This window comes from Anomaloglossus baeobatrachus, chromosome 3 (assembly GCF_048569485.1).
Source record: "Anomaloglossus baeobatrachus isolate aAnoBae1 chromosome 3, aAnoBae1.hap1, whole genome shotgun sequence".
Taxonomy (NCBI): Eukaryota; Metazoa; Chordata; class Amphibia; order Anura; family Aromobatidae; genus Anomaloglossus; species Anomaloglossus baeobatrachus.
In genome coordinates this window covers 24,748,397-24,769,517 of record NC_134355.1, presented here as the reverse complement: position 1 = coordinate 24,769,517, position 21,121 = coordinate 24,748,397, and the positions used below count along the sequence as shown (strand labels likewise).

The following is a 21,121-nucleotide window of genomic DNA, read 5'->3' as shown; positions in this document are numbered from 1 at the left end:
GTGTGTGCCAAAAAACATGCTTAGATTAAAATCAATGGAGCTGGGAACAGGTCTGTTATTATAGACTCCTATTATGGCCAGAGACACACACACACACACACACACACACACACACACACACACACACACAGTTTGTGGCAATATGAAGGGAATTTTGTTTACTTACCGTAAATTCCTTTTCTTCTAGCTCCAATTGGGAGACCCAGACAATTGGGTGTATAGCTACTGCCTCCGGAGGACACACAAAGTATTAGGCTGTGTTCACACACTGCGTTTTTTACCTGCGTTTTTGGTCCGTTTTTGCTGCAGAAATTTCTTGAGAAATTCTTGTAACCTTTCTGCAGACATTCCCCAGCAAAACCTATGGCAAAAAAAATTAGCTGTGCACACACTGCGTTTTTTTCTTAAGAAAATTCTTTCAGTAGATTTTCTTAAGAATGAGCATGTCACTTCTTTTCTGCAGCTAACTGCGTTTTTTGCCATAGATAATTGGCACAATAACGCAGGGAGCAACCAGCGGTAAAAACGCACCAAAAACGGACCTAAAACGCACCAAAAACGCACCGAAAACGCGGCAAAAACGCAGGTGCGTTTTTGGTGCGTTTTTTAACACAGGTGCACTCTTAAGAAATTTCTTAAGAAAAATCATTTTTCTAGTGTGAACATAGCCTAACACTTAAAAGTGTAAAGCCCCTCCCCTCTGCTATACACCCTCCCGTGCATCACGGGCTCCTCAGTTTTGGTGCAAAAGCAGGAAGGAGGAAACTTATAAATTGGTCTAAGGTAAATTCAATCCGAAGGATGTTCGGAGAACTGAAACCATAACCAAGAACAATTCAATATGAACAACATGTGTACACAAAGAAAACAACAGCCCGAAGGGCACAGGGGCGGGTGCTGGGTCTCCCAATTGGAGCTATAAGAAAAGGAATTTACGGTAAGTAAACAAAATTCCCTTCTTCTTTGTCGCTCCATTGGGAGACCCAGACAATTGGGACGTCCAAAAGCAGTCCCTGGGTGGGTAAAAGAATACCTCGATAAAAGAGCCGTAAAACGGCTCCTTCCTACAGGTGGACCACCGCCGCCTGAAAGACCCGGCTCCCTCAGCTGGCATCTGCCGAAGCGTAGGTATGCACTAGATAGTGCTTCGTGAAAGTGTGCAGACTCGACCAGGTAGTCGCCTGACACACCTGCCGAGCCGTAGCCTGGTGCAGCAATGCCCAGGACGCACCCATGGCTCTGGCGGAATGGGCCTCCAGCCTGAAGGGACCGGAAGCCCAGCAGAACGGTAGGCTTCAAGAATTGGTTCCTTGATCCACTGAGCCAAGTTGACTTGAAAGCCTGCGACCCTTTACGCTGGCCAGCGACAAGGACAAAGAGCGCATCCGAGCGGCGCAGGGGCGCCGTACGAGAAATGTAGAGTCTGAGTGCTCTCACCAGACCTAACAAGAGCAAATCCTTTTCACATCGGTGAACTGGATGAGGACACGAGGGTAAGGAGATGTCCTGATTGAGATGAAAAGGGAATACCACGTTATGGAGGAATTCCGGAACCGGACGCGGAACCACCTTGTCATGGTGAAACAGCAGGAAAGGAGCTTTGCATGATAACGCTGCCAACTCAGACACTCTCCGAAGTGAGGTGACTGCTACTAGAAAAACCACTTTCTGCGAAAGACATGTGAGCGAAATATCCCTCACGACAAACCCTTTTCCAATCCGGATTGAAGAAGGACAGAAAAGTGGGCAAGGCAAATGGCCAGGGAGAAAAACCCCTGAGCAGAGCACCACGACAGGAATATTTTCCACGTCCTGTGGTTGATCTTGGCGGACGTTGTTTTCCTAGCCTGTCTCATAGTGGCAATGACCTCTTGAGATAATCCTGAAGACGCTAGGATCCAGGACTCAATGGCCACACAGTCAGGTTGAGGGCCGCAGAATTCAGATGGAAAAACGGCCCTTGAGACAGCAAATCTGGTCGGTCTGGCAGTGCCCACGGTTGGCCGACCGTGAGATGCCACAGGTCCGGGTACCACGACCTCCACGGCCAGTCTGGAGCGACGAGGAGGCGCGGCGGCAGTCGGCCCTGATCTTGCGTAACACTCTGGGCAACAGTGCCAGAGGAGGAAACACATAAGGAAGCCGAAACTGCGACCAATCCTGAACTAAGGCGTCTGCCGCCAGAGCCCTGTGATCTTGAGATCGAGCCATGAATGTTGGGACCTTGTTGTTGTGCCGTGACGCCATTAGGTCGACGTCCGGCATCCCCCAGCAGCAACAGATCTCCTGAAACACGTCCGGGTGAAGGGACCATTCCCCTGCGTCCATGCCCTGGTGACTGAGAAAGTCTGCTTCCCAGTTTTCTACGCCCGGGATGTGAACTGCGGATATGGTGGATGCTGTGGTTTCCACCCACAGCAGAATCCGCCGGACTTCCTGGAAGGCTTGCCGACTGCGTGTCCCACCTTGGTGGTTAATGTAAGCCACCGCTGTGGAGTTGTCCGACTGAAGTCGGATCTGCTTGCCTTCCAGCCACTGCTGGAACGCTTTTAGGGCAAGATACACTGCCCCGATCTCCAGAACATTGATCTGAAGTGAGGACTGTTGCTGAGTCCACGTACCCTGAGCCCTGTGGTGGAGAAAAACTGCTCCCCACCCTGACAGACTCGCGTCCGTCGTGACCACCGCCCAGGATGGGGGTAGGAAGGATTTTCCCTTCGATAATGAGGTGGGAAGAAGCCACCCCCGAAGGGAAGCTTTGGTTGCCTGAGAGAGAGAGACGTCCCTGTCTAGGGACGTCGGCATCCTGTCCCACTTGCGTAGGATGTCCCATTGAAGTGGATGCAGGTGAAACTGCGCGAAAGGGACTGCTTCCATTGCTGCCACCATCTTCCCCAGGAAGTGCATGAGGCGCCTCAAGGGGTGCGACCGACCTTGAAGGAGAGATTGCACCCCTGTCAGTAGTGAACGCTGTTTGTCCAGCGGAAGCTTCACTATCGCTGGAAGAGTATGAAACTCCATGCCAAGATATGTCAGCGATTGGACCGGTGTCAGATTTGACTTTGGAAAATTGATGATCCACCCGAAACTCTGGAGAATCTCCAGAGTAACGTTGAGGCTGTGTTGGCATGCCTCTTGAGAGGGTGCCTTGACCAGCAGATCGTCTAAGTAAGGTATCACTGAGTGACCCTGAGAGTGGAGGACCGCAACTACTGTAGCCATGACCTTGGTGAAAACTCTTGGGGCTGTCGCCAGGCCGAACGGCAGTGCCGCGAACTGAAGGTGTTCGTCTTTTATGGCGAAGCGCAAGAAGCGCTGATGCTCTGGAGCAATTGGTACGTGGCGATAAGCATCCTTGATATCTATCGATGCTAGGAAATGTCCTTGGAACATTGAGGCGATGACGGAGCGGAGGGAGTCCATCCGGAACCGCCTGGTCCTTACGTGTTTGTTGAGCAGTTTTAGGTCCAAAACAGGACGGAAGGACCCGTCCTTCTTTGGAACCACAAACAGGTTGGAGTAGAAACCGTGACCCTGTTGCTGAAGAGGAACCGGGACCACCACTCCTTCTGCTTTCAGAATGCCCACCGCCTGCAGAAGAGCCTCGGCTCGCTCGGGAGGCGGAGATGTTCTGAAGAATCGAGTCGGAGGACGAGAGCTGAACTCTATCCTGTAACCGTGAGACAAAATGTCTCTCACCCAACGCTCATTTACTTGTGGCAGCCAGGTGTCGCAAAAGCGGGAGAGCCTGCCACCGACCGAGGATGCGGTGTGAGGAGGCCGTAAGTCATGAGGAAGCCGCCTTAGTAGCGGCACCTCCGGCGGTCTTTTTAGGGCGTGATTTAGACCGCCATGCGTCGGAGTTCCTCTGATCCTTCTGAGGCCTTTTGGACGAGGAGAATTGGGACCTGCCCGTACCCCGAAAGGACCGAAACCTCGACTGTCTCCTCCTCTGTTGGGGTGTTTTTGGTTTGGCCTGGGGTAAGGATGTTTCCTTTCCCTTGGATTGTTTGATGATTTCATCCAATCTCTCACCAAACAAGCGGTCGCCAGAAAATGGCAAACCAGTTAAGCACTTTTTGGAAGCCGAATCCATTCCCGTAGCCACAAGGCCCTGCGTATTGCCACCGAATTGTCGGCTGCAACCGCCGTACGGCTCGCAGAGTCCAGGACAGCATTAATAGCGTAGGACGCAAATGCCGATGTTTGAGAGGTTATGGACGCCACCTGCGGCGCAGACGTACGTGTAAGTGCGTCAATTTGCGCCTGACCAGCTGAGATAGCTCGGAGTGCCCATACGGCTGCGAATGCCGGAGCAAAGGACGCGCCGATAGCGTCATAGATGGATCTCATTAGGAGTTCTATCTGTCTGTCCGTGGCATTTTTGAGCGTGGACCCGTCAGCCACTGTTATAAGACGTTTAGAGCCACGTCCGGACAGAGTCCTGGGTTGCAACCTGCGCCCCATCCTCTAGAGGGTCCTCAACCCTTGAAGAAGTCGGGGAAGATTCCAAGCAAGGCTGCTTAGCCGGACTGGGACTGCGGTTCGTGCCGGAGTACCCCACGTCATAACTAGAGGCCACCCCAGGAACACGCTTCGTCGCAGACCGACAGAGGCCTGGGGCGATCTCGCAGTGCCCGGGGCCTGTTTAAGGGACCGGTCTGGACTGCAAACTCTTAGTCTCTTAGCCGACCACTTGTCCATAGCCTGAGACATGGATAGGGAAAATGACCCAGAGAGTTTCTTAGCAAGCTGTAACTCTGTCCCTGCCGCTTGGACCGGGAACGCCGGCGAAGCTGTTATCTGTGCAGTGCCTGTAATATAGGCGCACAAGAGGTTAAAATAAGCCAGTGTTTTGGCACCCTTACTCTTTAAGAGCAGACAACAGCCTGTCGTCCGCAGAGTAATCAGTGAGGGTATACAGCCAAAAACAATAATGCTGCCGAACAGTGAAATCATATATATATATATATTATATATATGTGTCTATATATATATATACATACACACACACTGCGGCACCCAGGGGGTGACAACACCCTAGGAAGACCACCCTTGAAAAACTGCCCAGTGCTCAGTGAGGGGGAAGGAGGATAGCAACGTATGCTCCAGCCCTCCCTACGTTATGATGCAGGTGTCTGCAGGAATCCGGTGGTCTATAGGGATCAGTGCGGGGGGGCGGAGGACAGCGAGGTGTGCTCCAGCCCTCACTGTCGGCAACCCACCGACCCTCCCGCCCCTCTCCCTGACTGGGAGGCTCAGGGGCGGGAGTGTTAACCCACTAGGCCGCAAAAGCCGGGGATTCAAGTAAAACCGCGGCCGGCAAACATGCATGGTCGGCGCGGTAGTCCCGGACAAAGAATGCCCACCGCAATCGCAGCTGCGTCTGAGGCCAAGGTGCTTCAGGCACCGTGCCAACGGGGACACAGAGTACCTGTAGCTGCAGGGTGTCCCTGACGATACTCAGTCTCCGGCAGGGGCTGCGGATGTGGCTTGTAGCCCTCAGATTCTCTGACCCGGATCTCCCTCAGCTGCAGCCAGAAGGTGTTGAAAAAACATGGCTGACGGCGTTCTCTGAGGAGGAGGGAGGCCTGGGCGTGTTCACACAAAAGTGCGGGAATCTGGTGCCTCAGCGTGGGTAGTGAGGGGGGCGGAGGACAGCTCTATGTACTACAGCCCTCACTGTCGGCGTCACACCGACCGTCCCGCCCTTTTTCCTGACTGGCAGGTCTGAGGGCGGGAGAATCCCATACTAGGCCGCAAAAAGCCGGGGATTAAAGTTGAAATCGCGGCCGACCGGCAGTGCACGGTCGGCGCGGTAGTCCCGGACCCACACGCACGCCGCAGTCGCTGCAGCGTCTGTGCCCAAGGTGCTTTATGCGCCGTCCCAACGGGGACACAGAGCACCTGGAATATGCGTTACTAGGCAGAAGCCGGAGACTAAAGTGTAAGCGCAGCCGGCCACAAGCGCGGTCCCGGCGCACTAACACGCCCAGCAGTGCTGCAGCGTGTACGACACAAGCGCCATGCGCCGTCCCCAAGGGGATACAGAGTACCTCGCAGTAGCAGGGCCATGTCCCTGACGATACTCAGCTCCTGTCCAGCAGATTCCCAGGGGCTGCGGAGGGAGCACGGTCCCAGTGTCTAGAGACCGATTATGGATCCCACTTCACCCAGAGCCCTGCAGGGATGGGGAAGGAAAAAACAGCATGTGGGCTCCAGCCTCCGTACCCGCAATGGGTACCTCAACCTTAACAACACCCGACCAGAGTGGGGTGAGAAGGGAGCATGCTGGGGGCCCTATATGGGCCCACTTTTCTTCCATCCGAAATAGTCAGCAGCTGCTGCTGACTAAGTTGTGGAGCTATGCTTGCATGTGTGCCTCCTTCGCACAAAGCTTAAAAACTGAGGAGCCCGTGATGCACGGGGGGGTGTATAGCAGAGGGGAGGGGCTTTACACTTTTAAATGTAATACTTTGTGTGTCCTCCGGAGGCAGTAGCTATACACCCAATTGTCTGGGTCTCCCAATGGAGCGACAAAGAAATTGGCTGTTTTGACAGTTACCCTGGATATTGATCAGGTGGCCTATGGCAACCAAATCACAGTTCTGCTTCTATTTTGCTACAGGTCATTAATAGGAGCTACAATTGGTTGCTATAGGCAACGAAGGACATTCTTCGTGTAAGAAGCCTATGTGTGAGGTAATATGATATTGGTGAAGAGAGGGGGCGAGGGCAAGACTTAGTTACTATCCCAGGCAACGCAGGGATATGATTAATAAATGATTAATTTAACTAAAAATTAAATACCCCATGGAGGTCTGGAGGAGGAATGACACTCAAAATCAAAGCAGGAAATCAAATTACAGGCAGAGCCAACTACAGTGGAAATGCATCAAGAGAAGGAAATGAGAAGGCTCCAAGATGGCTCCTAAAGTGTGCATGGCCTCCATGTGACTGTATGACCTCCCTACAACACCTGGGCATGCTCCTGATGAGGCTCAGTAGTGTGTGTGGCCTCCATGTGACTGTATGACCTCCCTACAACGCCTGGGCATGCTCCGGATGAGGCTCAGTAGTGTGTGTGGCCTCCACGTGCCTGTATGACCTCCCGTCAATGCCTGGGCATGCTCCTGATGAGGCTCAGTAGTGTGTGTGGCCTCCACGTGCCTGTATGACCTCCCGTCAATGCCTGGGCATGCTCCGGATGAGGCTCAGTAGTGTGTGTGGCCTCCACATGCCTGTATGACCTCCCGTCAATGCCTGGGCATGCTCCTGATGAGGCTCAGTAGTGTGTGTGGCCTCCATTTGCCTGTATGACCTCCCTACAACGCCTGGGCATGTTCCTGATGAGGCTCAGTAGTGTGTGGCCTCCACTTGCCTGTATGACCTCCCGTCAATGCCTGGGCATGCTCCTGATGAGGCTCAGTAGTGTGTGTGGCCTCCTTGTGACTGTATGACCTCCCGTCAATGCCTGGGCATGCTCCTGATGAGGTGGCGGATATTCTCAAGAATCTCCTCCCAGACCTGAATTAAAGCATCGGTCAACTCCTGGACAATCTGTGGTGCAACATGGTATTGGTGGATGGAATAAGACATGATATTCCAGATGTGTTCGATTGGATTCAGGTCCAGGGAATGCTCAGGCCAGTCCATAGCATCAATACCTTTATCATGCAGGACCTGCTGACACACCTGAGCCACATGAGGCCTAGCATCGTCATGCATCAGAAGGAACCCAGAACCACTGCCCCTGTATATGGCCTCACAATGGGTCTGAGGATCTCATTATGGTATCTAATGGCAGTCAAGCTACCTCTGGCGAGCATATGGAGGGCTCATTAGCCTACAAAGACATGCCTCCCCAGACCATTACTGTCCCACTGCCAAACCGGTCATGCTGGAGGCTGTTGCAGGCAGCAGAACGTTCTCCATGGTGTCTCCAGACTGTCACATGTGCTCAGTGTAAACCTGCTCTCAACCGTTAAGAGCACAGGGCACCAATGGAGAATCTGTCAATTTGTTTTCTGGCAAATGCCAATCGCCCCGCACAGTGTTGGGCTGTAAGAACAACACCCACTTCTGGACGAGGGACCTCATGGAGTCTGTTTCTGATAGTTTGCGCATACACAAGGATATTAGTGGTCAGCTGCAGATCATTTTGCAGAGGGCTCTAGGACTGCTCCTCCTTGCACAAAGGAGGTGGCAGTGGTTCTCCTACACCCCCCCCCCTCCCCCCAATCTCCTGGTGTACTGGCCTGTCTCCTGGTATCTGATATACGCTCTGGACACTGTGCTAACAGACACAGCTAACCTTCATGCCACGATTCGCATTGATGTGCCATCCTAGATGAGCTGCACTACCTGAGCAATGTCTGTGTGTTGTAGACATAACCTCATGTTACCTCTAGGGGGTGAGAGCAAAGACAACATGCAAAAGTGACCAAAACAACAGCCAAAAAGGATGAGCGCATAGAAATTGTCTGTGGTCACCACCTGCAGAACCGCTCTTTTATAACAGGCGTCTCACTAATTGCCGATCATTTCTACCTGTTTTCTGTTCCATTTGCACAACAGCAGGAGAAGTTTATTCACAATCAGTGTCGCTTCATAACTGGACAAGCCGATTTCACACAAGTGGGATTGACTTGGAGATACATTGTGTAGTTTAAGAGTTAGCTTATTTTTTTTTTTTTGAGCAGTGTAAAACATTACTGATCCTGTACTGATCCTGAGTTACCTCCTGTATTATCCTCCAGAGCTGCACTCACTATTCTGCTGGTGCAGTCACTGTGTGCATACATTACTGATCCTGAGTTACATCCTGTATTATACCTCAGAGCTGCACTCACTATTCTGCTGGTGCAGTCACTGTGTGCATACATTACATTACTGATCCTGAGTTACATCCTGTATTATACTCCAGAGCTGCACTCACTATTCTGCTGGTGCAGTCACTGTGTACATACATTACATTACTGATCCTGAGTTAAATCCTGTATTATACCTCAGAGCTGCACTCACTATTCTGCTGGTGCAGTCACTGTGTACAGATATTACATTACTGATCCTGAGTTACATCCTGTATTATACCTCAGAGCTGCACACACTATTCTGCCAGTGAATCATAAAAGATCACAGAGATGAAGCAGAGAATCCCTAGTGACTAAACTCTGCACAGCTTTATGATATAATTGACCGGTTTGTGGACTACATAGACCGGATCTCCGTGTTACCGGTAGGGCATGCACATACCCGCTCTCGCTCTTCACTGCAGGGAGCTTGGCTTTCAGGCTCTCCTTGTCTTCTGCATTCAGGATGCTGAACCCTTTCATCTGGCTGGCGCTGTATATGCCGAGGAACCCAAGTTCTTCCCTGCGGCTCACAAAACAATCCGGGTGATACCAGCGGTCGATCATGCCCAGCTGAGGACGTTCCACATCCAGACTCTTTTTAGACAATCTGACCTGACCCTGAAAAGGAAACTTACACGTGTCAGCGAGCAAATCATATAGAACCGCCATATGACACTGACCAGTTATAGCACATACACAACCTCATACAGTCCCGGACCCCAGGTCTATTGGAGGAGGAGGGCTTCTGCTGCAGCCAGCCGCCTCACAGCAATACACAGGATGGAGCTTAGGAAAACAAAACTGGAGCCATCTTTGATATTTTTCAAAAAATGGATTTTCAAATAAAATTCTGTGTGCCTGCAATCACCACTAGGGAGAGCTCACTGAATGCAGACTTAATAGATGTATATATTATGTAGTGAGCTGCCTCTAGTGGTGACTGTATAAATCTGTATGTAGTGAGCTCCCCCTAGTGGTGGCTATATAAATCTGTATGTAGTGAGCTCCCCCTAGTGGTGGCTGTATAAATCTGTAAGTAGTGCGCTCCCTCTAGTGGTGACTGTATAAATCTGTATGTAGTGCGCTCCCCCTAGTGGTGGCTGTATAAATCTGTATGTAGTGAGCTCCCTCTAGTGGTGGCTGTATAAATCTGTATGTAGTGAGCTCCCTCTAGTGGTGGCTGTATAAATCTGTATGTAGTGAGCTCCCTCTAGTGGTGGCTGTATAAATCTGTATGTAGTGAGTTCCCTCTAGTGGTGGCTGTATAAATCTGTATGTAGTGAGCTCTCCCTAGTCGTGGCATCAAGAACCTTCTTTCAACACTAAAGTGGATTTGGAGACATACATCAGGAAAATGGACTTAAGAGTCATAAAAATATAATGAAAAGGACCTATTTTTTTTGTGAAGTCCACTTTAATTCCCATTACCTTCTCTATCTTTTCCTCGCAGCCTTTGCAGGTGCTTCGGTTGGATTTTGCATATTCAGCTGCAAAATCATTCAACGTCATACTTCCTTTCCCACCTTTCGCTTCACCTCCGGGTCCTGCAGAGAAGAGAGCGGACAGTGTCATTATGTCTCACACAGGAGTAGCCTGTTCTAAGCTATAGCAGGGACATGTTCTTATCCCCCTTGTATGTGGATACCTCCTTATAGCTGGCAGCACTATGAGATAAAAGCTACCAGAAGTGTTTGTAATGAAACTCAACTATGCAGCACTGCCCCTCCCTCCACACTGACTGCTGGGGATGAGAACTGTGAGTTAAACTCAGCTCTGCTCCAGCACTTGTCATCACTCTACAGTAGGGAAAGTAGACTATCAATACACGTCTCACAATGAGCCTGTTTTAAGTTATTGTGGGGGCGTGCTCTTCTTTCTCTAGTGTACTGCTGCCTGCTTATGATTGGCCAGCATCATACAGGGAGAAGAAGTACACTCCCCCAGTAAAAGCTCTCTGGTTACGCCCACTTGGATTTTTTTTTTTAACTTTTATTGCTAATGGTGAAATGTAATGAAAGAAAAAAAAAATAAAATATTAATAATAATAATATATATATATTTTTTTTGCTCTACAGCCACTATTTCTTCTTGTGTGTAGTTTAACATGAATAATTTGCTGAAAGGTCCTCTTTAAAGAGTCGAAAAGCTCAGCTCATAACAAGAGCTGTGGAACCTTTCCGCTTTATTACACAGATCCCCCTTCCAACATACCGCCAGGTACTCCTCCGGTCTCAATCGCCTTCTTGATCTTTTCCTGGTCCTCCCAGCGCAGTTCTGTGAAGCCATCGATTTCCCCGTTGGACAGGACTCGGGCCCGTTTCCAGAAGCAGGAATAATGGTGCCAGTGGGGGACCTTACCATCAAACATGGGGGACTGTAGGGGAAAATAGAAAAAAAAAAAAAGAAGGGAATTTTGTTACTTGTTACCAAACATTATCAGGTGCATACCTATGCTTCGGCGGACGCCAGCCTAGGTAGAAGAGTCCTGCAGGCGGCAGTTGCCTCCTCGTAGGGGAGGGCTGTTTTGCAGCTCTAACTTGAGGTATTATTTTACCCACCCAGGGGCTGCTTTTGGACGTCCCAATCGTCTGGGTCTCCCAATGGAGCGCCGAAGAAGAAGGGAATTTTGTTACTTACCGTAAATTCCTTTTCTTCTAGCTCCTATTGGGAGACCCAGACGATTGGGTGTATAGCTACTGCCTCCGGAGGCCACACAAAGCATTACACTAAAAAGTGTAAGGCCCCTCCCCTTCTGGCTATACACCCCCCGTGGGATCACGGGCTGCTCAGTTTTAGTGCTAAAGCAAGAAGGAGGAAAGCCAATAACTGGTTTAAACAAATTCAATCCGAAGAACATCGGAGAACTGAAACCGTTCAACATGAACAACATGTGTACCGAAAAAACCAAAAAATCCCGAAGGAAACAGGGCGGGTGCTGGGTCTCCCAATTGGAGCTAGAAGAAAAGGAATTTACGGTAAGTAACAAAATTCCCTTCTTCTTCGGCGCTCCATTGGGAGACCCAGACGATTGGGACGTCCAAAAGCAGCCCCTGGGTGGGTAAAATAATACCTCAAGTTAGAGCTGCAAAACAGCCCTCCCCTACGAGGAGGCAACTGCCGCCTGCAGGACTCTTCTACCTAGGCTGGCGTCCGCCGAAGCATAGGTATGCACCTGATAATGTTTGGTGAAAGTGTGCAGGCTCGACCAGGTAGCCGCCTGGCACACCTGTTGAGCCGTAGCCTGGTGTCGTAATGCCCAGGATGCACCCACGGCTCTGGTAGAATGGGCCTTCAGCCCTGATGGAACCGGAAGCCCAGCAGAACGGTAGGCTTCAAGAATTGGTTCCTTGATCCATCGAGCCAGGGTGGATTTGGAAGCTTGCGACCCTTTGCGCTTACCAGCGACAAGGACAATAATAATAATAATAATAATAATCTTTATTTCTATAGCGCCAACATATTCCGTAGCGCTTTACAATTCAGGAGGATCATATACAAACAAGTAACAGTTATAGAAATACAATATTTAGAGGGGAAAAAAATACAACCCTGCTCGTGAGAGCTTACAATCTACAATGAGATGGGGGGAGAGGCAAGGTTCAAGTGCTTATTTACAATGACAATCCAACCATCTCACGGAAATGGGGCTGGATAATGGTTTCCTGGACCAGTGGGCCCGAGCCTTGAGATGCCTTTGGGTGCCATGGAGTTTGATGTGGAGCTATGTTGTGAGAGGTTGTAGAGGGACTATGTGAATCGAATCTGATTAGGGAGTGTGATAGGCCGCCCTAAAAAGATGCGTCTTTAGGGTGCGTCTGAAGCTGAGTAAGTTGTGATTTGTCCTAACTTGGTCTTGGGGTAGAGCGTTCCAGAGGGTTGGTGCAGCTCGGAAGAAGTCTTGGATCCGGGAGTGGGAGGTTCGAATTAGTGTGGATGTTAGTCGAAAGTCGCTTGCAGAGCGTAGAGAACGGGTGGACTGATAGACAGAGAGGAGGGTGGAGATGTAGGGGGGTGCTGCACTGTGGAGAGCTTTGTGGGCGAGAACAAGCAGTTTGAATTGGATCCTATGATATATGGGCAGCCAGTGCAATGACTGGCACAGAGCAGAGGCATCCGAGTAGCGGTTAGCCAGATAGGTGACCCTGGCTGCTGCATTAAGGATTGACTGTAGAGGAGAGAGTCTAGTTAGGGGGAGACCAATTAATAGAGAGTTACAGTAGTCCAAGCGAGAGTGGATCAGGGCCACGGTGAGGGTTTTTGTCGTTTCCATTGTGAGAAAGGGGCGGATTCTAGAGATGTTCTTGAGGTGCAAGCGGCAGGAGCGGGCAAGAGATTGTATGTGGGAGGTGAAGGAGAGATCAGTGTCAAGTATAACCCCCAGGCAGCGGGCTTGCGGCCTAGGACTTATCGTTGTGCCACACACAGAGAGGGAGATGTCAGGTTGAGGAAAGTTGGAAGATGGAGGGAAAAGAAGAAGTTCAGTTTTGGAAAGGTTAAGTTTCAGATAGAGAGCAGACATGACATTGCAAACTGCAGTCAGGCAGTCACTGGTGTTCTGTAGTACAGCGGGGGTGAGCTCAGGGGAGGAGGTGTATAGCTGTGTGTCATCAGCATAAAGATGGTACTGAAAGCCAAATCTGCTGATGGTCTGACCAATTGGGGCAGTGTAGAGGGAGAAAAGAAGAGGGCCGAGGACTGAACCTTGAGGGACCCCAACAGTGAGAGGAAGAGGAGAAGATGTGGAGCCAGCAAATGATACACTGAATGAGCGGCCAGAAAGATAGGATGAGAACCAGGAGAGAACCGTGTCCTTTAGGCCGATAGAGTGGAGCATAGAGAGAAGGAGATGGTGGTCAACAGTGTCAAAGGCAGCAGAAAGGTCAAGAAGAATAAGCAGAGAGTGGTCACCGTTACGTTTTGCTGTCAATAGGTCATTGGTCACTTTGACAAGGGCAGTTTCTGTTGAGTGTAAAGGGCGGAAGCCAGACTGTAAAGGATCTAGAAGAGAGTGAGAGGAGAGGTAGCGGGTGAGGCGAGAGTAGACCAGGCGCTCCAAGAGTTTAGAGATGAAGGAGAGATTGGAGACTGGTCTGTAGTTGCTTGTGCAGGACGGATCGAGAGAAGGTTTTTTTAATAATGGAGTAATGATAGAGTGTTTGAGGGAGGAGGGGAAGATACCCGAAGAGAGAGAGAGATTGAAGATTTTAGTTAGGTGAGTGGCGACAACCGGAGAGAGGGACTGGAGTAGAGGTGTGGGGAAGGGATCAGTAGGGCAAGTTGTAGGACGAGAGGAGGATAGGAGCCTGGAGACTTCCTCCTCTGTGACTGGGTCAAATGTGGAAAGTGAGCTGGATGGAATATGGGGAGGGATGGGATTCACAGGGCTTGGTGGCTGGGAGCTGATCTCTTGGCGGATGTTTTTAATTTTCTCTGTGAAATACGAGGCCAGGTCATCAGCATGAAGGGCTGTGACAGGGGTCTGTACTTTGGGACTGAGGAGGGAGTGAAAGGTGTCAAAGAGTTTTTTTGGATTGTTGGCAAGTGAGGAAACAAGGTTGGTGAAGTAGGTCTGTTTGGCGAGGTGAAGGGAATAGTTATAGGTCCTTAACATGAACTTGTAGTGGATGAAGTTTTCTGGTGTGCGGGTTTTCCTCCATAGGCGTTCGGCGCTCCTGGAGCATCGCTGGAGAAATCGAGTTTGTGATGTGAGCCAGGGCTGTTTTACTCTGTGTTTGGTCTTTCTGAGGGTGAGGGGCGCTACTTGGTCTAGCGTAGTCCTGAGTGTGTCATTGTAGTGCTGTACAGCCAGATCAGGACAGGAAAGTGAGGATATAGGGGACAGTGATGTGTGTAAAGAGTCTGAAAGTGTCTGAGAATCGATGGCCTGTAGGTTTCTGAATGTGTGATTGGTGGGAGTGTGCTGGGGCGGACGAGGGTTTGTGAGCTTGAAGGAGAGGATGTTGTGGTCAGAGAGGGGAAGAGGTGAGTTGTCAAAGTCAGAGATTGAGCAGAGGCGGATAAAGACCAGGTCAAGGGTGTTACCATCTTCATGTGTCTCAGAGGATGAGAGCTGTGAGAGGCCAAGGGAGGTGGTGAGAGATAGAAGCTGGGATGCAGAAGGGGAGGAGGGGCTGTTCATGGGGATGTTAAAGTCTCCTAGGATCAGGGTTGGTAACTCTGAGGACATAAAGTGTGACAGCCAGGCTGAAAAGTGGTCAAGGAACTGGGTGGGTGAGCCTGGTGGACGGTATATGACAGCTACTCTGAGGGAGAGGGGATGGAAGAGCCTGATGGTGTGGACCTCAAAGGATGGGAATGAGAGTGATGGAGCTGGGGGGATGACCTGGAAAGTGCACTGTGGGGACAGTAGTAAGCCTACTCCACCACCATGTCTGTTTCCAGGTCTTGGTGAATGGGAAAAGTGTAAACCACCATGAGAGATGGCAGCAGGGGAAGTAGTATCAGAATCCTGAATCCAGGTTTCAGTTAGGCCTAGTAAGTTAAGAGAGTTATTGAGAAAGAGGTTGTGGATGTAAGGAAGCTTGTTACATACGGACCGTGGATTCCATAGAGCACAATTAAAAGAGGGAAGCGAGGGTGTACAGGGAATGTTAATAATATTATCAGGGTTTCTATGGGAGGTGGGGGAGGGGGTAAAGTTAGCATGGTGTGGACCGGGATTAGGAGAGATATCACCTGAAAGAAGGAGGAGTAGAAGGAGAAAGGTCAGATGGTTTTTGGACTTGTGGCATGGCTTTTTTTGGAAGTCCCTGGAGCTTGATTGAGTCAGATTATTAAGATAGGTGAAAAGAGCCTGGGAGCTGTACATATGAGAGGGGAGGAGAGAGGGGCTGATGTGGATGAGTGGTGATGGAGGGGGGACAGGGCTGTGAAAGTGAACAGAAAAAGCACATAGGATGATAGAGAGTGAAATAATAGTTAAGGTTAACACAGATGGCGTCAAAGAGTAATTTACCTGCAGACTCCTGCCCTGACTAACTGCCATTGAGGTAACTGCCCAGCACTTCGCAATGATGGCACTTAGCAAGAGATGGCATGCATGCAACACCCTGCATGCATGCACCCCTTAAGAAAGACACAAATATATAGGGCTGACTAGAGGGGTAGGTGAGTGGGATTATGGGAGCTCAGCTTGTTAAGGGAAATCAACAAATGCTGATCACACCAGGGGATGATTAAGGAATCAAAGGGAACAGGACATTTGACACCCACCCGGACTTCCAGTCTACACAGATTTGCACCATCCACCATCAGATAACATTTACAAAGAGGAATATACAGTCATACATCAGTGAGTATTACATAGATTATGAAAATGACAGAGCATACATCACAGGAAGCAGAGTTATATACCAGAACACATATTCAGCCAATGCAGTGGGGAACAGACAATTCACTTGAGTGTGCATCCGAGCGGCGCAGGGGCGCCGTGCGGGAGATGTAGATTCTGAGTGCTCTCACCAGATCTAACAAATGCAAATCCTTCTCATACCGATGAACTGGATGAGGACAAAAGGAAGGTAAGGAGATATCCTGATTGAGATGAAAAGAGGATACCACCTTAGGGAGAAATTCCTGAATCGGGCGCAGCACTACCTTGTCCTGGTGAAACACCAGGAAGGGAGCTTTGGATGACAGCGCTGCTAGCTCAGACACTCTGCGAAGAGACGTGACCGCTACCAGAAAGGCCACTTTCTGTGAGAGTCGAGAAAGTGACACCTCCTTCAGAGGCTCGAAGGGCGGCTTCTGGAGAGCAACCAGTACCCTGTTCAGATCCCATGGATCTAACGGCCGTTTGTACGGAGGGACGATGTGACAAACCCCCTGCAGGAACGTGCGTACCTGAGGAAGTCGTGCTAGACGCTTCTGAAAAAATACTGATAGCGCTGCGACTTGTCCTTTAAGGGAGCCGAGCGCTAAGCCTTTTTCCAAACCAGATTGCAGGAAGGAAAGAAAAGTAGGCAATGCAAATGGCCAGGGGGACACTCCTTGTGCAGAGCACCAGGATAAGAAAATCTTCCACGTTCTGTGATAGATCTTAGCAGACGTGGGCTTCCTAGCCTGTCTCATGGTGGCCACGACCCCTTGAGATAATCCTGAAGACGCTAGGATCCAGGACTCAATGGCCACACAGTCAGGTTCAGGGCCGCAGAATTCAGATGGAAAAACGGCCCTTGGGACAGTAAGTCTGGCCGGTCTGGTAGCGCCCACGGTTGGCCGACCGTGAGATGCCACAGATCCGGGTACCACGATCTCCTCGGCCAGTCTGGGGCGACGAGTAAGACGCGGCGGCAATCGGACCTGATCTTGCGTAGCACTCTGGGCAAGAGTGCCAGAGGGGGAAACACATTGGTCGCAGTTCCAACTGCCCTATCTTGCACTAAGGCGTCTGCCGCCAGAGCTCTGTGATCGCGAGACCGTGCCATGAAAGTTGGGACCTTGTTGTTGTGCCGGGACGCCATTAGGTCGACGTCCGGCACTCCCCAGCGGCGGCAGATTTCCTGAAACACGTCCGGGTGAAGGGACCATTCCCCTGCGTCCATGCCCTGGCGACTGAGGAAGTCTGCTTCCCAGTTTTCTACGCCGGGGATGTGAACTGCGGATATGGTGGAGGCCGTGGCTCCCACCCACATCAGAATCCGCCGGACTTCCTGGAAGGCTTGCCGACTGCGTGTCCCACCTTGGTGGTTGATGTATGCCACCGCTGTGGAGTTGTCCGACTGAATTCGGATCTGCTTCCCTTCCAGCCAGTGCTGGAAGGCTTGTAGGGCAAGATACACTGCCCTGATTTCCAGAACATTGATCTGAAGGGTGGACTCCTGCTGAGTCCACGTACCTTGAGCCCTGTGGTGGAGAAAAACTGCTCCCCACCCTGACAGGCTCGCGTCTGTCGTGACCACCGCCCAGGATGGGGGTAGGAAGGACCTTCCTTGTGATAATGAGGTGGGAAGAAGCCACCACTGAAGAGAGTCCTTGGCCGTCTGGGAAAGGGAGACTTTCCTGTCCAAGGACGTCGACTTCCTGTCCCATTGGCGGAGAATGTCCCATTGAAGTGGGCGCAGATGAAACTGCGCAAACGGAACTGCCTCCATTGCTGCCACCATCTTCCCTAGGAAGTGCATGAGGCGTCTTAAGGGGTGCGACTGGCCTTGAAGGAGAGACTGCACCCCTGTCTGTAGTGACCGCTGCTTGTCCAGCGGAAGCTTCACTACCGCTGAGAGAGTATGAAACTCCATGCCAAGATATGTTAGTGATTGGGTCGGTGACAGGTTTGACTTTGAAAAGTTGATGATCCACCCGAAGGTCTGGAGAGTCTCCAGCGCCACGTTCAGGCTGTGTTGGCATGCTCCTTGAGAGGGTGCCTTGACAAGTAGATCGTCCAAGTAAGGTGTCACAAACCACCGGGGGGGTCACTCAGAAATCCCCCGCGCTGGCTACCAGTACGTCACAATCGGGGGGTAACAAGTGGGGGTCACCCCTCCTTTATACCTCCCGACCGACAGACAGAGCACGTGACGCGCTCTCTAGCGCCCCTCTTATAGTCAGGCCAATTATGGAATTGCCCGACAATAAGCAAGGAGGCCGCTATACTACTTATGCCGATTATTGAAGGGTCCCCGGTGAGAGTAGGGTATATATTCCCCCGACCTCCGCGGGCGGAATATATAAAACCTCCCTGAATCTCACTGGCCTCCCCACAATAATCCTTGGCACAACTCGCTGCCACCAACCGCTTCACGGTAACTATTAGCCGAACACACAGACGTGGGATTCAAGATCGAGATAACAGAACAGCCCAAGATTAATTATATAATTTAATCAGCCTAAAGCACACTAGAAACTACAATATATACAATAGGGAATCTACAGAATATACATATGTCAGAGTACAGTTACAGATAAAGCATGTTTTACAAACAGGTATGCAATTCAATCAGTTACCTTGTGCGTCTGGCCACAGGGGGGCGCTGTAGGCCAGGTTTCTAGGATCCTTCCCACAGATGTTTCCTACACGTGACCCCCAGCGAAAGAACACTGGAAAATGGCCGAAGTAGGGTTATCAACCTGGGCAAATCCAGGTCCCCTCCTACCTTCGTGACCTCAGAGGGAGCACTGCTCCACCCCTGGCTGGAGTTATGGACAAAATCCACAACATGGAATATGGCCATAACTTGGCCTGGGAGCGTCGTAGGCGGACGCCAATGCTCTCATTGTGACAGTTATGAATTTAGCTACAGAATGAGAGGTTTCATGACTCGTCTACTAGTTCCACATTGGCTGATATCACGCCTGGGGTATTTCCCAAGCTCCCGCTCCCATAAAAAAGGTGTGCCAGCATCGTCCGCATGCGAAAACACCATTTTTATGGTTGCCGTATTTATCGGAAATATGGCTTGCGAGATATGAACCATTTTTTACTGGAGTCGTTCTGTCTGGCTAGTTCCAGAGCCTTATAATGAGATACGACTCTTGTTACAGGGTGACGGCAGGGAGTCATCCTGTGTCCTTTGTTCCCACATCACCTAATTTCCATATCACAGGAGATGGCCAGGGGATGGGTTGCTAAACAAGTTGTGTGAAGGAAAGGGGGGGTGACACCAGGAGAGGGCTTCCTGACATAACTTGAATATCATGATTTATCGTCATATCTCCGGATTTACCTCACATAAGGGATCACCGAGTGTCCCTGAGAATGCAAGACTGCTACCACTGCTGCCATGACCTTGGTGAAAACCCGTGGGGCTGTCGCCAGACCAAATGGCAGGGCTACGAACTGAAGGTGTTCGTCTCCTATAACGAAGCGTAGAAAACGCTGGTGCTCTGGAGCAATCGGCACGTGGAGATAAGCATCCTTGATGTCTATTGATGCTAGGAAATCTCCTTGAGACATTGAGGCAATGACGGAGCGGAGAGATTCCATCCGGAACCGCCTGGTTTTCACGTGCTTGTTGAGCAGTTTTAGGTCCAGAACAGGACGGAAAGAGCCGTCCTTTTTTGGCACCACAAACAGATTGGAGTAAAAACCTTGACCTCGTTCCTGAAGAGGAACAGGGATCACCACTCCCTCTGCCCTTAGAGAGCACACCGCCTGCAGAAGAGCATCGGCTCGGTCGGGATGTGGGGAAGTTCTGAAGAACCGAGGCGGAGGACGAGAACTGAACTCTATCCGGTACCCGTGAGACAAAATGTCTGTTACCCACCGGTCTTTGACCTGTGGCAGCCAAATGCCGCAAAAGCGGGAGAGCCTTCCACCGACCGAGGATGCGGAGAGAGGAGGCCGAAAGTCATGAGGCAGCCGGCTTGGAAGCGGTTCCTCCGGCTGCTTTCTTTGGGCGTGAGTGAGTCCGCCAGGAATCTGAGCTCCTCTGCTCCTTCTGAGTCCTTTTGGACGAGGAGAATTGGGCCCTGCCCGAACCTCGAAAGGACCGAAACCTCGACTGTCCCCTCCACTGTTGAGGTTTGCTTGATCTGGGCTGGGGTAAGGAAGAGTCCTTACCCTTGGACTGTTTAATGATTTCCGCCAATTGCTCACCAAACAGTCTGTCTTGAGATAATGGCAAACTGGTTAAGCATTTTTTGGAAGCAGAATCTGCTTTCCATTCCTTTAACCATAAGGCTCTGCGTAAAACCACCGAGTTGGCGGACGCCATTGACGTACGGCTGGTAGAGTCCAAGACCGCATTGATAGCGTAAGTCGCAAACGCAGACATTTGCGAGGTCAAGGACGCCACTTGCGGCACTGATGGATGTATGATAGAGTCCACCTGCGCCAGACCAGCTGAAATAGCTTGGAGTGCCCACACGGCTGCGAATGCTGGAGCAAACGACGCGCCGATAGCTTCATAGACAGATTTCAACCAAAGGTCCATCTGTCTGTCATTGGCATCTTTAAGTGAAGCCCCATCTTCCACTGCAACTATGGATCTAGCCGCAAGCCTGGAGATTGGGGGGTCCACCTTTGGACACTGGGTCCAGCGTTTGACCACGTCAGGGGGAAAGGGATAACGTGTATCCTTAAGACGTTTGGAGAAACGCTTATCTGGATAAGCATGGTGTTTCTGGACTGCCTCTCTGAAGTCAGCGTGGTCCAGAAAAGAGCTCAATTTACGTTTGGGATACCTGAAATGGAATTTCTCCTGCTGTGCTGCTGCCTCCTCCGCTGGAGGAGAAATATCCAGCAGTCTATTGATGGCCGCTATAAGATCATTCACCATGGCGTCACCATCAGGGGTATCCAGGTTGAG

The 21,121-nt window shown here is 50.7% G+C and overlaps 1 protein-coding gene across 1 annotated transcript in view; it reads right to left on the bottom strand.

Moving 5' to 3' along the window:
• The window catches only part of PARP1 (poly(ADP-ribose) polymerase 1), a 153,863-nt gene that overhangs the window by 118,465 nt on the left and 14,277 nt on the right, over positions 1-21,121 (bottom strand). Inside the window, exons 2-4 of the mRNA XM_075339063.1 lie at positions 11,067-11,229; positions 10,284-10,399; positions 9,256-9,473 (exon numbers count right to left, since the gene is read on the bottom strand). Coding sequence (XP_075195178.1) covers positions 9,256-9,473; positions 10,284-10,399; positions 11,067-11,229 — 497 coding nt within the window. The remainder of the gene's footprint in view (positions 1-9,255; positions 9,474-10,283; positions 10,400-11,066; positions 11,230-21,121) is intronic.